The sequence below is a fragment of the Chiloscyllium plagiosum genome, chromosome 5, assembly GCF_004010195.1.
Source record: "Chiloscyllium plagiosum isolate BGI_BamShark_2017 chromosome 5, ASM401019v2, whole genome shotgun sequence".
Lineage (NCBI taxonomy): Eukaryota > Metazoa > Chordata > Chondrichthyes > Orectolobiformes > Hemiscylliidae > Chiloscyllium > Chiloscyllium plagiosum.
The window spans coordinates 44,524,339-44,541,385 of NC_057714.1; the positions used below are offsets into that span (position 1 = coordinate 44,524,339).

Sequence of the window (17,047 nt, forward strand, 5' to 3'; positions counted from 1 at the left end):
CGTGATAGTCACAGGATGTCTGGAGGGATGCAGAAGCATTGCCAGTAAGGTTCTGTCTCAACTGCCTCCAGTATCATGCATTGTTATTTGATCCTGAATTCCTATTCTTCCATTAAAACATTCAATGTAATCAAAATCTCCAATGGAATCCCACAATCACTATTTTGCCTGGTTGATTTAGTTTTCAGTCTTAAATTGAAGCAAATTATTCGTGATAAATAAAAAATGTAAAAGTTCTGGATTATTTTAACAATGCACCGTAAAAATGATAATTTTAAGCACACTAAAGGAGCACATTTATCGCCAGGTCAAGATCTAGGATTCTTGATGCACTCATCTTCCTGAACAAAGTGTGAGCTATGGACAAAACTTTATTTAAAATTTTGAGATTTAGCAGATGGTTTGAATTGAAAAGCTATGTTACTTTATTGAGACTTTCATTTGGCTGTAATGCCACTTTGGTTTGTCCTCTCAAATAAAGCACTGCAATTTTTTTTATAGAATAAGTACATAAAATCCAAGTCTGGTTTTATGATCAATGAACATGCAGCATAACATTCAGCTCGTGGCACATCTTCTTGCAAAAGTAGTCCCTTGTAAAGGAAAAGGACAGTTTGAGGTAAACAAAGTAGAGGTGCAAGCATTTGTTATGCAATGCAATCATCAAGATATCTCACTACATGCGAGGAGTAATGGACTAATTCTGGCATGATTTATCTGTGAATGATTCCTACAGATTTACACGAGGCAAGCACAAAAGGTAAAAATTACGACCTGTTAGTTTAGTGTTTGAAACTTGCTAGGTGCATCACTTATAATGCTAAATGTTCACTGTCACTGGAAAGTCATGTTTATTTTGTATTCCAGGTTGTGCAGTATATAAATCTGTAGTAATGTTTGATAAGCAAAATGATTGGAACAAAAGTAACCTTGAAACATTCCCAGGGAACTGCACATTTTGTGAGTATTGTTCTATTGAATTCCCTCTCACTAGTGATCACTGAACATGAAACGAGTACTGCAAAAATATTTTGACTGTAGCAAATTGGATCTGAATCTTTATCTGAAGTAAGTTGCTCAAAAACCTGTTAAATATTAAGACAATAATTTGATTGTCCTAAGCTTACCTGTAGGCTGTCTATCCATTATTTACAGAAGTGCAGATTCCTTTGAAGCTACAAACATTAGAAGTAAACAAATTCCAGGAAAAGCAATAACTTTGATAGTGGCTTGGAGGGCATTATATTAAGTTGTTGCTGGAAGAACTGGATGTCATACATAGCCTATGCTAACCTTCCTGACTTGCACTCCCTCTGAGCAACACTCTTGACTAGCAAATACATGTTGTTTAAAGAAAGTTTGTCAGTCTACTCACCGTTGACTTGTACAATTAGTTGACGACTCGCTGATGCCAGCTTCATCCCAGAAACAGTCACTTTAATAGTATATTCACCATCATCACGTAATTCCACTGGGTTAATCAGTAATGAAGCACTGGGAGGGGACAAGAAAAACCTGTGTCCATGTTCCATGTCAGGAGTCAAGGTATTGTTCACAGCAGTTACCAGAAGCATAGAGCCTGAAGATTGACTTTGGAAAGTCCATGTTATCTGAATGTTGTGATCTTTAGTTCCAGTGGTGTAGTTTGCAGGGAGCAGTAAAGGTTGTCCAACAGTGCCCAGGATCAATATGTTTGGCACTGTAACGGTAACATCTCCATAAGAGCCTGAAGAGAAGATTAAGAAAACTGAAAACCCATATGAGTCTTTAATACAGCCACAAAGGTTTGATATTTTAGAAACTGAAAAATATAACTTTTAGACTTGTTTAAATACAAAATTGTATATATTATTTGTCAAACTATAAGGCAGTGAGAGATTCAGATAGCCATATTAGGTGCAGAGGAGGAACTAAAAAACTTTATACTGTCATTAAAAGTTTGGGATATAGTCACTTTTCTGGGTCTCTTCTACTCCCAGATCTGCTTGTGGTGCAGCTTCAGATATTTTTGGATAAGGTAGCGTTGGGGTTAAAATTACATAATCACTCCTCATTTTAATTTGCTTATAAAGCCACTGACAGCCTACCTATAACAGACACTTTGGTTGAATCTGAAAAGCACACAATTAAAATAAAACAACATTAGAGCAAATACTTTTAATATATTGCAAAAGTATGATGAAAATTCAGTTTCTGAATTCAGATGAAATTGTAGAATAGATGCTCAGGGAAATAAACTCATTATCAATGTTGGAATAATTGCAGTTGGCAAATGAAAAGAGCATGCCATTAGTTTACTTGTAAAATTGTTTTTTTTTAAGAAATCACTTACATTTCTCTCAATTCTCCTTTCAAATGACTTGGCTAATAAGAGACAAAGGACAGAGAACAGCAAACCTGGAGACCTTACCCAAGTAACCAGTTTTGATGTGTTATCCTCCAGAATGAAAGCCATTAGCCTACTTGTGTTTGGATGCTCTGACACACGTGCACTGACCTCGAGTGCCCATGAACAAGCACGTTTCAGCCAGAATGACTAGAAAGTTATCAGGACCAGGAATCCAAGTTGATTTTTAATTTTTTTGTTGGAACCTTGTAGCCAATTTAACCAATAACAATAACTTCAAAACTATCAACTTCATTTCTCATTTAACATTTTTCATTATCCAAATATCTCTTCTTGAGTTCCCTGTCAGAAGTTACAACAGTGCACTAACTTCCACCATGAGTAGGGCGGATCACAAGTTGCCCCCAACCAAAACAGAAATCAAACCTTGTTTTTTTAGCAGCAATCTGATCTATACTGACTGTGCAGCCAATTGAGCAAACTAGCCCCATGAGAAATCTGAATTGCTTTGGCACTTATACTTTTACATCATGTTGTAGCCTGAACAGTGACATTTCTTTCCATCACACACCTGCTCTTGCCATTTGCTATTGGCGTATGTTGGAAGGTATATAAGATATATAAGTTGATACTCAACACCAGTTCTAAAGAAGAGATATACTGGACTTGAAACATTAATTCTGTTTCTCTCTCCACTGATGCTGCTACACTTGCTGAGTTTCTCCAGCATTCTCTATATTTACTTCAGATTTCCAGTATCCACAGTATTTTGCTTTTACTATCAATACTCAATCCATTTGGCCAGTTCAAAATGAACCTTCCTTGGACATCACATTCTGGAAAGGGACTTAAACCCATAGTTTCTGGCTCAGAAGCAGGGGCATAGCTACTATGCCACAACATCTCTGCAACTTAAATATAAACATTTAAATTAACGATAGCAATGTATCCTATTGCATTAGTTGGAAACTGAGGTTTAATCTTAAATTTATTTGGTTAAGTGCAAGTTGTTTTAAGTCTTTTGGAGAAACTCTTGCCACAAGGCTCAGTGAGGTTTTTCTCTGCATCTTACTAAAACCTACCTTTTTAACTATAGCATCACCCTCTATAGCATCTCTCACATCTAATTCAATCCCCATTTTACAACATACCATTCCCAGAACAACTTGCCACTCAGTGGATATCCATTGAAAAAAAAGCATCAATTGCTCCACGCCATCTTCAACAGGCCATTGAGCATCTGAACAAGCACTGTCTGTCCAGATCTGCCCGACACAGTTCCTGATATTTGCTCTGGATGGACAACAAGGGGTAATTGGCACTCTGCTTTCCAGGCAAAGACTTGGAAGTCCTACTGGATGAAGTGGTGCAGAGAGAGACTTCTTCTTTCCCTAGGACTAGCAGTGGAGGCCTCTATCAGACTATGCCAGTTTGGGCTGAGGCTTCTACCCAGATTACAGCAATCCCAGCCAAACGGAAGAATGCACAGCTCTGTAGGAAAAAGGTCAACGTCCTTCTCCACTCCACCAATGTAAGTGCCATCACCTTCTCTCTGATATTTCACACGGTCTCTTACTACTATACCCACCTCCAACCAAGGCTCACACTCTATCACTTTCACTGTTGCCTGCAACATCATGTCTCACTCACTGTCACCCACCCCAACCCCAACACTACTCACCCAACACGCCCTCTACCCTGCCTACTCACTCACTCACTCAGGACACATCCCTATCGGTGCCAAAAGAAACATCTGTTCCACCAACTTTATCTCCCCTAATATTGGTCTCTTTCTCATTCCAGGAGACAAAGAGCCCACAATAGGGCAGAAAAACTCAAGAAAGCTGCCTAACATTTGGCTCCTCAGTCCTTAGGTGGACAGAATCCTGACTGACCACTGCGAGTGGCTGACTGATCATGTCCAAATCCCTGGACTGCTATCTGAATCTTCCCCTTGACTTACTTTGCTGTGACCCTTGAGCAAAGGCTATTACCCTTGATTTGACTGATGCCAGCTACCAACCATGGCAAGCTGTCTGCCCATGTATGTGCTAAATGACAAGGCAAGACAGAAGTAATATGAAGTTACTATCTCTAGCTGAGAGGCAAAGTGCACAAAGACAAGACAATGTAAGGCAGGAATGTAGTGAGTATCCCAGTAGGTTCAGATTGAAAAGCCCATAGATATATCTGGTCCAGTTCTTGGGTTTAGTGCATGTCCCTGACCACACAATATTGTTGCATTAGCAATATAAAGATAGTTACTGGTGCAGCCTGAGATGTAGCATTGAGGAATAGAAGGATACTGGTCAACAGTGCTATCAAGCAGCACAAACACAGAAAGAGTCTGAGTCTTGACACAGTGCAATTTTCCCACCCTGGAGCTGGCAAGAGAGTTGGCAAGAAGGGGAAATTATGGGGCAAGTTAGTTCTGAGGAGAACCACACTCCTTTGTCACCAACAGAAGAATTAAATGGTGGGCAAGAAGGATGATTTTCTTGATCCACCAGCAATTGAGGCCTTTAAGTGGTAAATAATGGCAACTTAATAACATCGGCACATCACTTGCCTGATCACCTGTCTCCCCAGCAGGACAGTAAGGTGGCTCATTTCCTTACTGAGAAACCGTTGCAACCTCCTGCAGTGGAATAGTACAAAAAGCAAGCAAGAAGTTGTCCTCTGGTCTCCAGTCCCTCTCCTTACCTCCAATACATCCCCTCCCTACCTCCACCCCCACCCCCACTGCCTTTCCTACTCCCTTGTACTCATTCCCACTTCCCTGGTTCTCCTGGTTCTGCCAGGGTCGCTTTGCCATTGACTTTTCCTTAGCCTTGGTCCAAACAGAAACAAAAAAAATGACCCTAGTTATTTTTGTCGACATCAAAGCAACATTTAACTTTACGGTATTAAGGAAGACTAGCAAAATTGAAATCACTTAGAATAAAGGAGGAATTTCTCCACCACACAAATCCTACAGCAGGAGATCCTTAGGATACTGTTCTAAGTCAAACCATCTTTCCTTGTTTCATCAATGATCTCCCCTCCAACATCAGGTTAGAAGTGGAAAAGTTGTGTAATGATTGCACTGTGTTCAATTTGATGCACAACTCCTCAGTCCATGCCCATGCAAGATCTGAACAACCTACAGGATTGAGCTACAAAATCAGAATTTGCTGGAAAACTCAGCAGGTCAGACAGTATCTGTGGAGAGGAAGCAGAGTTAATGTTTCGGATCCAATGATCCTTCTTCAAAAATTAAGACCTGAAATTTCTGATTTCCACCATCCTCAGTTCTTTCTAATTTAGGAAAGAGCTAAGTTGTAAGTCACTTTCAAGCCACACAAGTTCCAGGCAATGACCAGAGCCAGCAAAAATCTAACCCTTGATGTCCATTACAGTGTGGAGCACCTACTGATGAGGTACTGCAGCAACATGCTAAGCTTCTAAACCACTGACCTCTACCATACTCATGAATAAGACCAACTGATCCCTTTACATCATCAGTCCTTCAGTGTTGTCAAAGCAATAATGCTCCTCCTCTAACAACAGCAAAAACAACAACAAAGACATTATTAGTGCATCTACTCCACATGGAAGACAGCAGTTCAAGACTGTTTATTACCATCCTCTCAAGAGCAATTGGGAATGGGCAATAAACGCAGGTTTTGTGGTGATTTACACATTCCGTGATGAATAAAGATAAAAGATCAGTTGTTCGCAAACCATTTTGAATACTAGCCTTGAACATTTCTTGCGACCATGCGACATCTGGAAAAAGCCCATCAAAATTATCTCATTCAATTTTCTTTCCCTTTTAAATGACCAAATAATTCACCCTTTGCATCAGAGATTTGAAAACTCACAATGTTAATGATGTTACTTGCGTGATACCATCTGTAACATAGAATGCTAATAGTATCAAACACAATAGAAAGACATGTTGTTTGTAATGAGAACAAGGAGTTGTATTTATATAATAATTTAAAATTCTTATGACTCAAGTAGTATCAGAAAAAAATTGATAGCTAGCTGAAGAATTACATAGTGGGAAAAGTGGCTAAAAAGTCAAGAAAAGTGATAAACTTTGAGGGGCAGAGGGTCATGGAAATATTTTGCAGTAAAGCAGTTGGTGGTTGAGAGGTAAAACAGGGTGTTGTCAGTATTTTGAACAATTTTGGCAATATAATAGTTGCTGTATTCCACTTATTGTGAAAAACTCCTTCCAGGATACACTGGTCCATAAAAAGTATTAAGGGTTACTTTGTGTTCTGTTTAGTTCAATGAAAATGTTTTCCAATGTCTCACTGACTATTTTCAAGTACAATGTACGTCAGTCAACATATAAATGAAAAATCAGACCAAACATAATAGTCTATGTGCTGCAGCGAGTGAGTGATATGTTTATAAAAATTAAAATATAATGGATTTGACTAAGAAAATATAGCTTGTTTTGGAAAATACTGACTACTTGTTTAGGAGTGTTGCCAAAATAAATTGCAAATGAAATGAATAAAGTTGAAAGATCAAAGCTGCATTGACTGGAATTCCTGACACTTACCATTTTTAATTTTCTTCTTTCTACTCTTGATGAAAATATCATTCTGACTTACATTGTATGACTTGCCAGAACTGCTGTCATGGGCAGCAGGTTGTCATGAAACATTCAACCATATCCTGCTGAGACTTATTATTGCTATCAATTATTTTGGGTCTTACGTCATGAACAGTAGATGGACTAGTTGCAGCTTCTATCTATTGTCTGCTGTACCATCCAAAGAATGGGAATATTAAATAGCTAAACTGTAATTTTTAATTTGAACAATGCTGCCAGCCTGTAATCTAATTGAATTATTGAAATTCCTTCAAATTTCACTGGTAAATCTCAATTTGTAATGCACAAAATTCATCATTTTTTTTGTAGATAATTGAAAGGTAACATGACTAACAGGGTTAGGGCCATCACAGGAAAATTGAGGCAAATGTGCCTACAGAGAGAAATCCTTTATTGACATGTAAATTGGACTGGTTGTGGGTAAACAAACTGACTGAAACTAAAGAAAGAGACTAAGAAAAGGACGTTTAGAAGGAGAAATAAGCACTGGTACAAGCTTGCAATATCTCTGCAGTTATACTCCATTAAATGAAGGAAATGTTCAACAAACCATCAAGTTGGGAGGATTTTGCCATCTTCAATCTACCTTGTTATTTTATATTTGTCATTAAATAGAGTATATCTCACTCAGTTTTGACTTTGAGTTTCAAACGACTGTAAACATATTGCTATCTGTGTTTAGTTTGTACAATACTAAATCACGAATGAACAGATATCACAATGTTTGCATTTATCACTTAATTCTGCAGAAATGATAAAGAATTATTGTTGGAAGTTCAGAAATATATGAATCTATTTGAAATAATATCACTTCATTGAATCACTAAGGATAAATGTCATCTTCATGGCTAAGAGTTATAGGAAGAGATTACATAGGCTGGGACTTCTTTCACTGAAATGTCAGAGGTTGACGGGTGACCTTTCAGAGGTTTATAAAAATCATGAGGGGTATAGATAGGTCAATGGCAGGTGTCATTTCCCTATGGTGGGGTAATTCATGACGAGGGAGCATACTTTTAAACTAAGAGGAGAAATATTTAAAAAGAACTTAAGAGGCAACTTTTTTAAATGGAGAGTGGTTTATGGGTGGAATGAACTTCGAGAGGTAGTTGAATAAGTACATGAATAGGAAAGGTTTTCAGGGATATGAGACCGAAGCGGGCAGGTGGGACTAGTTTAGTTTAGGATTACGTTTGGCACGGACTGGTTTGACTGAAGGTTAGAGGTCTGAGGATGGGCTTTTGCCTGAAATGTTGATTTTTCCTCCTCCTCAAATGCTGCCTGACCTGCTGTGCTTTTCCAGCACCACTCTAATCTTGACTCTAACCTCCAGTATCTGCAGCACCCACTTCTGCCTGGTTTGACTGAAGGGTCTGTTTCCCTGCAAGATGACTCTTTGATCTTTGAAGTGGTGGGTGTGCGTACAGTTACAACATTTAAAAGACATTTGGATGAGTACATAAACAGGAAAGGTTTGGAGGGATATGGGCCAAGTGCAGGCAAGGGACTATTTTAGTTTGGGATAATGCTTGGCATGGACTGGTTGGACCAAGAGGTCTGTTGCCATGCTGTATGACTTTATGTCTACGAATGGAGCAGATTTCCTAACTATGGCTGAGTCCAAGTTTTATTCCAAATCATTGGGTTGAAAATTGAGTGTGCTGACATTCAATAGATGTCCTACTTTCCCAAATTACTACCGAGGTAAAAAAGCTAAAATACATCTGAACTTGAAAAGTTCCAAAACCTATTACACTTGGAGAAGATTTTTTGGAATATAAATGGGAATGGGGAGGAAGTGGGCTGGAACCACGGGTGATGGAGAAGATACCGTGCCACAATAGTTTGCCAATGGCAGGTTGCCAAGCCATGAAGGGGCATATGTGGTATGCTCACTACTTCTCGGCCGGGATAATCTGATTAAAAAATCTAGCTGGATTGCAAGTATCACACTGGTTCCCCTGCTCCATTTCTCAAAAGTTCCCAAAATTGCCACCATTGTTCCCTAACTATCCTGGCTAGCTCGGAAGCTCCCTGCCCCACATTCTACAAGCAGGCCTCACCTATGACAGCACACATACCATTAGCACTGACCTTAGATGGAATCCAACTGAGAGATGTCCTCCTGATGTGAGAGTTTTTGCTGCCACTGCACTGCTGGCTATGTTTTGGAAAGTGCAGAAGGTTTACCAAACACAACAGTCAAAATCTTTGATCAAAGGCTTCAACCTGTCATATCCTGATACCAACTCAACTTCTTGCCTTTTGGGGACTATTGATTGTTCATGGCTTGCAATCACTGACCACTTCCTGCCTTTGATGTCTGAAACATTTGTGCATCTTTCAATATCCAAGATTTCAAACCCACATTTGGTGTCTTCTGATTTTGACTTCCTCGTTTACTTGCCTTCTCTTTCACTCATTTTGACCTTGATGATCCCCTGCACTTAGGGTCCTGCCCATTCCCCTGGGTTTCTCAGCGACAAAATGAAAGAACAGAACCCTCCAATCACCCACTTCATGTTTGGGTTGTAATGGTAATGAAATAGTATTTTAGAATACTTATTTATATTTAGATTTGCATTTTACGTTGGGGCCAGGTAAAATAGCATTTAACAATTCTGCAATTGTGTTGTTGCCACTTTATAAGCAGCAATAATCGTAGGGGCTGACAGGTTTACCTATTGATAATTTCCTTGATACTTAGGTTCCACTCTGTGGATCACAGATTTTAATTACAGACTAATTTATCTGGCATCAGTTATGGCAGGGGTGACATTAACATTAAAATATAAACGTGAAATATATGTTGTGAATAAAATTCATGCAAAAATTATGCCATAAAAAGATTTGGAATTTCTAATATAGTTAAAGTAGCCTGTTCCAGCTAAGTGAGTGTAAACAAATATGATGGGCCCTGCATTTTCCCATTATTTTCCAGAACATTTCCTTTTACAGGAAGAATGTAGTTTTACAGATCACCAAATAAAATCCACTTCCTAACTTTAGATTGAATCTTCTCATGGACAGAGGCAGAAACTTGTCCACAAGTTCACAATGTGCACTGTCGAATCCCTCTTCCGCCACTTGCCATCCTGTGTGACAAGAAGCAGAATGATATCTGGAAAAAAATATCGTTCCAATGAAACTATTATCTGCAATGGCGGTAAAAGGTATCACTTCGATCTAACGACCTGATCATCTTCATTCGTTTTGTTCGACTTTCAGCGAGAGGAAACGGTTTAGAAATAGATCCGAATCGATTGAACGTAGTTCTGTGTAAAAGCTTCAGGTAAGAGAAACAAACCGAGGCTGGTCACTCAACAGCAAGCCGAAAGCTTCTCCGGGTTTTAACCAAATGCCGTGGGTTTGTGACCTGTAGACTGCCCTAATGCAAGACAATCCCTCAATATTGGTCACCCTCAGAAGATGATTTTGTTGCAACCCTTATTTAAAAGCAAGTGAACATGTATTCAAAAGTTTCAGGGAACAGCATGCAATTGGTCAGTTAACGTTGGATTCAGCCTTTTGCAGCAATCGCAGACCCTGAATTATTGTTTGAATTATTTAACTAAGCTCAAAACTTTTTTTTGATGATCAAATACAAATAACTTTATCTATTTTTCTTACCTATTGTCAGGATGCATATCTCATACAGCAGGAAATGAGCTTTGCTACTGAAGGGATCCATGAAAGCATCGTGCCCCATGGAGAGCCTGTGTGACCGTATACTGTTCCTGGTCGGGTGCAACTGGCCCCAGCTTCGTTTGACAGTGAAAAGAGTTTACTTCTGGCTTTGGCTCCGGGTTCTCATCACACACGGAAAGAGAGAGAGAGAGAGAGATAACACATATAAACACACAGCGCACCTATCCATCAGTTTAATATCTCCTCCCATTTTCACAGCTCTGACACACTATGGAAATGCTAACATTGGAATATCACACAGTATTTCATTGTGAATAAATCACCATTGTGCGTACACTCGAACATGGATCACCAGAACATTGACAATCCATATTTAGCATTATTGGGTTTCCTCTTGTTGAATGGAAACTCGAATACATCCTTTTTGTGTGAAATTTCAGGTGCGTGCCAAACAACTGAGCTGAAGGGGGAACTTTGATAACTTTGGGGAACTGTTTACAATCTGATCTGAACTGAAACCTATTAAAGGCGGAATAAAGGGATCTTGAAGCATACAAGGCACGTCCTGTTTATTAACTTGACAATGCAAATCATTGATTTCAATCATTAAAGAGGAATTGCCTTGCATTAGGGCAGTCTACAGGAATAGCAAGGATTTGGTGACTGCAACAGGTCACAAACCCATGGCGTTTGGTTAAAGCCGGGAGATGATTTCGGCTTGCTGTTGAGTAACCAGCCTTGGTTTAGCAAAGTGCAGTCACACCGAGACTACCAGCAACATCCACCATAGTCGGAGTCCTTCAGGGTTTTGGTAAACAGAGCAGGAGCTGTAGCGATTGTACTCAGTTATTTGTCTCGGGGATGCACAGGGCGGATCCAATGTTTGTCTTAGCTGAACTACGTTTGATCGATTCGGATCGATTTGTAAACCGTTTACTCTCGGCTGAAAGTCGAACGACACGAATGAGGGTGAACAGCTGTTTAGGTCGAAATGATACCTTTTATACACACCACAGATAAGTGTCGCATTGGAGGTATTTTTTTTCCAGATACAATCATTTACTTCAACTTCTTGAAAGCACAAACCTTGTGAACAGCGATCGCTGACACATCTGTTTGAACAGAACAAACTATACAGCTTTGCGGGTGCACTTTTATTCAGATAGGAAAACACCCCACCAGCTACCCGCAAAAAAAATTGGAAGTGAATCAATGCAGGGCCCACCATTATAGAGTTCTATTTCAAAATGTCAGTGTTCATTTGCATTAATGAAAAAATAAATGCGCATCTCTCCAAATAACAAATGTCGGACAATATTAATGACCAGTTATACAGAACTATGTCAATCGTGTCATAGTTTACAGATTTCACGCGTGACTGGAGGAAACAAAATGCAACCGTGGTGTCCTTCCTGCCAGTAGTTTTAGAAAGTAGCAGGTCAGTCCTTACTAGGTGTTCATGTGTGGAGTAGGATTTCACTGGATTAAAAATACTTGACATTTTCAAAGAATGCACAACAATACAACATTAAATGAAAACAAAAACAGAGCTGGAGAAACTCAATATGGCTGACAGCATTTGTAGTGACGGAAACAGAGTTAATGTTTCCAGTTCAGTCTAACTCCTCCTTCAGAACACTACCAATAGCAACTTGCAAATATACATTTTACAAAAGGACTGCAGCAAAATCCTAAGGGATAATATTTGCATAAGCCTGTTGGTGGCCAAAAGACTTGGAAGGTGCAATAACTCAACCCAGGTCAAAGTGATGCCAACAGCCCAGAAACTGCCTGCTTCCTTTTTTAGTTGTTTGAGCAATCTCTTGCTGTGCTTCTGGTTGCAATTGAGTCTGGCGTCCCTGACCTTGGGGCATCCAGTACAGAGGGGTATGGGCAAGTTAGAGGACCTCCTCGAGATCTGCTTCCGGACCTGGCCAAATTGGCCATTAGTAGGTCGAGGCGTACGTTGTGGAGGGTATTGTACTTGCTGATTGCCTGCCCTTCTTCCATGGTCACGTTTGTGCCTGGGTGTCCATGGTGAAGGAGCATGTAATGTCCACTGACACTCTTGAAGATTTTAGATGAAGTTGGAGGGTGTGAAGTGCTTCATCTCCCCCTTAACTCCATTTTGATTTAATCCCCTCCCTCTTCTACTTTTGGTGTTATTGCATCACCCTTAACAGGCTATGTGTGTACATTAATCAATTGGAATGTGGTTGGTTCACTGGGGGTAGCTAATAGATGAAAAATACCACAGGTGATTTGGTGGTGAGTAAAAAACTGATTGGTTGTGTGTGATAACAGTTCCAATATATAAAACACAAAATACACATCACTATGACTGTGGGCTGAACCCAGTGTTGAGGATATAACTGGCTGCACACTCGGCAGCTGGCTCTGGTTCATGTGAGGCTATTATGGATCCAAGGTAGTCTTTACTTCTTAAAGCTAACCTGCACATCTTAAAAGGGAACGAGATCTGGGCTATAACAGGTGGTAAAGGGTGGCTGTCACAGGCTTTTGAGCAAGAAGAATTTTGAGAAATACAGTAGTGGTCCTGTGAGGGACCTGGGTTTGATTCAAGCCTTGTGTGACTGTCAGTGTGCACTTTCTTCCTGCATCTACGTGGGTTTCCTTCAGGTGTTCCTGATTCCTCTAAAAGTGCGCAGGTTAGATGTATTGGCCTGTAGTGTCCAGTGAAGTGCAGATTAGGTGGATAAGCCATTGTAAATGTGGGGTAATGAGGATTGAGTCAGCAGCTAGGTCTGGGTGGGATACTGTTTGGAAGTCGAGACAGACATGATTGGCACAATGGCCTCTTTCTGCACTGTAGGGACTCTACGATTCTTACAGCAATCCAGCAATCTTGCTCTAACAGATTATGGTGGTTGTTGAAACATAGCCCCCAAGGAATGGCAGTGACCTTTTTGATACAGCAAACTACTGTTTTCATTTGGGATGATAGTATTCATGCTCCCATCACTGTCAATCCTTCAATCTCCTTCCTGATACTTTTCATTCAGCCAAGCCAGACTGTTGCTACCCCTGCTGAGGTGGAACCATCAAAATCCAGGTCATCAAGACCGAGATGGACCGTGCAAGGTCATCCTGCAAATTCCACTGCAATATTTTCTGCTAAAAATTAGCAGGCCACAGCTACTAGTAATAGGAATTAGAATACCAGGATTGGCAAGGAACCAAGACAGAAACTTTAAAAAGGCACAATGGTGAAGATTTGCATACTGTGTCTATTATTGGAAGTGTTGCATAATATTGGAATGAAATGTCAACATTGGAGCAACGTTTATTTTCAGATCTTGGCCAAAAATACATTTTGGTTGTCCAGAGAAAGGTTGTTCAAAGTGGGCAACTTGGATTGACAGCAATTTATGGATCTTTGTGATAGTATCTGAGGTCTAATTTGAAGTCAAGGGAAGACAGTTTGAAAACCAATGTCCCAGACATATCAACCTAATTTCCCTTATCCATTTCTTTTTGCTTCTGCTCTTCTTTGACTTCCTGAGTAGACATTTATCTTCAGGATCAGTTGAAACAAAAGTTGCAGAGTCCAGAATGGGTCCCAATAGCAGAAAAAGATCAATAGTGTCATGCAGGAAAATCAATTGGTTATTGAACAGCTGCTGTTAGGATTCTTAAGGGAATTTAACAGGGTAAAAACTGAGAGGATGTTTCCCCTCATGGAAAAGTCTAGGACCAAAGGGCAAAGTCTCAGAATAAAGGAACACCAATTTAAGACAGAGGTAAGGAGGAATTTCTTCATTTAGAGTCATATGGGCATACAGCGTAGAAACAGGCCCTTCAGCCCACTGTGTCTATGCTGACTAACAAATACCGAATTATACTCATCCCAATTAACGCCACTTGGTCCATAGCTGACTATGTCCTGGCATTTTAAGTGCTCATCCAGATACTTAGAGTCACAGAGTCGTACTGCACAGAAACAGACCCTTTGGTCCAACCCGTCCATGCTGAACGTACTCCCAGCCTAAACCAGTCCCACCTGCCTGCTCCTGGCACATATCCCTCCACACTCCTATTCATGTACTTATCCACGTGTCTTTTAAATGTCCTAATTCAATATTGAAAAAACCTTGGTGAGTTTTTTTTCAAATGCTTCCATTAAAACAGAGAACATAGAAAAATATAGTGCAGTACAGGCCCTTCGGCCCTCGATGTTGCATCATCCTGTGAACTAATCTAAGCTATGCTACACTATGCTTTCATTCAGGAAACAATTTCTCCCTGCTTAGTTTCTTAAATGTTAGTCAGAGCATTTCATATTTCTACCACCATCTAGGTTAAAAAAGTTTCCCTCCTATCTCCTCTAAACTACTTACTCCTCACCTTAACCTTGTGCCCTCTTGTCTTAGATGTCTGCCTTAGGATCCCTTACCAACACAGAGTTACGGTTCCCTGTGACAAGAAGTTCTAAAGACTCACAACTTGATGAGATATGGTTGAAAGAAAGGCAGGGCTGGCAGCTCAATGTTCAAGGATATAGAAATTTCAGACGGGGATGGTTGGGGAAAGATGTTAAAGAGGTGGAAGCATCGTATTATTGATAAATGAAATGTTAATTAATCCTGTCACTCACAATTGTTTCCAACAATTTCCCTAAAACCGATGTCAGACAAACTGGTCTGAAATTACCTTGAGCAAAGAACCACATTAGCTATCCTCCAGTCAAATGGTTCTTAATCTGTGGCCACCGAAAGATTAAATATCCCCGTCAGGGCCCCACCAATCTCCTCCCTGGCTTCTCATTGCAGCCTAGGATATAGCTCATCAGGCCCTAGGAATTAATGCACCTTTATGACTGCTAAATCATATAAACCTTATCCTTATTATTCTAACAAGTTTTACAACCTCTCCATTCCAACTGAAATCCCCAGCAACAACGTCTTTTTTCTTCTATGAATACAGATGAGAAATGTTAATTTAAGACCTCATCCACATCCTGTGGCTCCCTGTACAGATTGCCTCTTTGGTTTCTCATGGGCCCCACACATTCCAAAGTAATCCTCACTTTCTTAACATACTTACAAAATCATACTTTGGGTTTTCCTTAATGCTATCTGCCGAAGATATTTCATGACCCTTCTTTACCTTAATAATTTCTTTTTTTTTAAGTACCACTCCGCCCCCAGCACACTTGCTATACTTTTGAAGGGGCTCACATGTTTTTTAATGCACTGCATCCAACATATGCTTTTTTTTTCTTGACCAAACTCTTGATATCCCTTGACATCCAGAGTTCTCTGGACTTGCTGCCCCTGCCCATCACTCTCAGAGAAGACGCTAGCTCTGAATACTTACTATGTTATTCTTAAACAACTCCCACTTTCCAAATGTAGTTTTACCTTCAAGTAGTTGCTCCCAGTTGATGTTTGTCAGATCCCATCTAATGACATCGTAATTGGCCTTCCCCCAATTTATATACATGACTTCTGCATTATCCTTATCCTTCTTCACTATGCTCAAAATATTCACCCACTGAAACTTCAACCACTTGACTGCCTTCATTACCAAGGAATAGATCTCACACTGCCCCATCTCTCAAAGAACTATCTATGTACTGCCACAAAATTCTCTCCTGGATGCAAGAATTTACAAATTCCACCCTGTCCAATCTTTTTACGTTAAGATGATCCCAGTTAATGCTTTCAAAATTGAAATCCCCCACACCATAACCCTATCACTCTCACACCTTTCTGTGGTTTGCTGACATATCTGCTCCTCTATCTCCCTCTGACTGTTGGGAGGTGTGTTGCATAATCCCAGCAAAGTAATTGCCCTTTATTTTCTAACCTCTAAACATTTGAAGAGCCTTCTAGGACATTTTCCATCATTACTGCAGTGCTAATTCATTTATCAATAATGCAATGCGTTTTACATCATCCTTCAACCATCTCATCTGAAATTGCTATACCCTTGAACATTGAGTTGCCAGTCTTGCCCTTTTTTTCAACCATGTCTCATCAGATTGTGAGTAGTTGGGAATTCTTGTCACAGAGATCTGTGGCACCAGAACTCTTGTGAATGTTCAAAGTTGAGATAGATAGATAGATTCTTGATCAGGGAGGGAATCGGTGGTTATGGGGAAAAGGCAGGAAGGTGAATGTGAGGAATGTTGGATCAGCTGTGATCCCATTGAAGGCTTGAGGTGGTGAATGGCCTGCTTTTGTTTCTGTTTCTAACGGTTTTATGGTCTTACATTGGGAACTATGTTTCACCTTCAGTGATTTTGAAAAATAGAAATTTCTAAAGTAAAATAAGCATTAATAGCAGTCTCAGAGGCACCAGAATTGTAAGCAAAAGTTGAGGATTTTCTACTTCCTACTAATCTCCAGTTAAACAATACAAAAGAAAGGTTAAAGTAAGTTCAAGGTATTGCAGGGTAGGTCAGCCTAATGGTAGAC

The 17,047-nt window shown here is 39.9% G+C and overlaps 1 protein-coding gene across 3 annotated transcripts in view; it reads right to left on the minus strand.

The window, feature by feature from the left end:
- hepacam2 (HEPACAM family member 2) overlaps positions 1-10,831 on the minus strand; it is a 112,833-nt gene extending 102,002 nt beyond the window's left edge. For 2 of the 3 annotated variants that reach the window (XM_043689948.1, XM_043689949.1), the window contains exons 1-2: positions 10,590-10,829; positions 1,376-1,726 (exon numbers count right to left, since the gene is read on the minus strand). In XM_043689948.1, the coding sequence (XP_043545883.1) occupies positions 1,376-1,726; positions 10,590-10,668 (430 nt within the window). In that variant the 5' untranslated portion in view covers positions 10,669-10,829. Of the gene's footprint in view, positions 1-1,375; positions 1,727-10,589 lie in introns of all 3 variants that reach the window. The other variant, XM_043689951.1, reaches the window with a different exon arrangement.
- Positions 10,832-17,047: the final 6,216 nt, after the last annotated feature.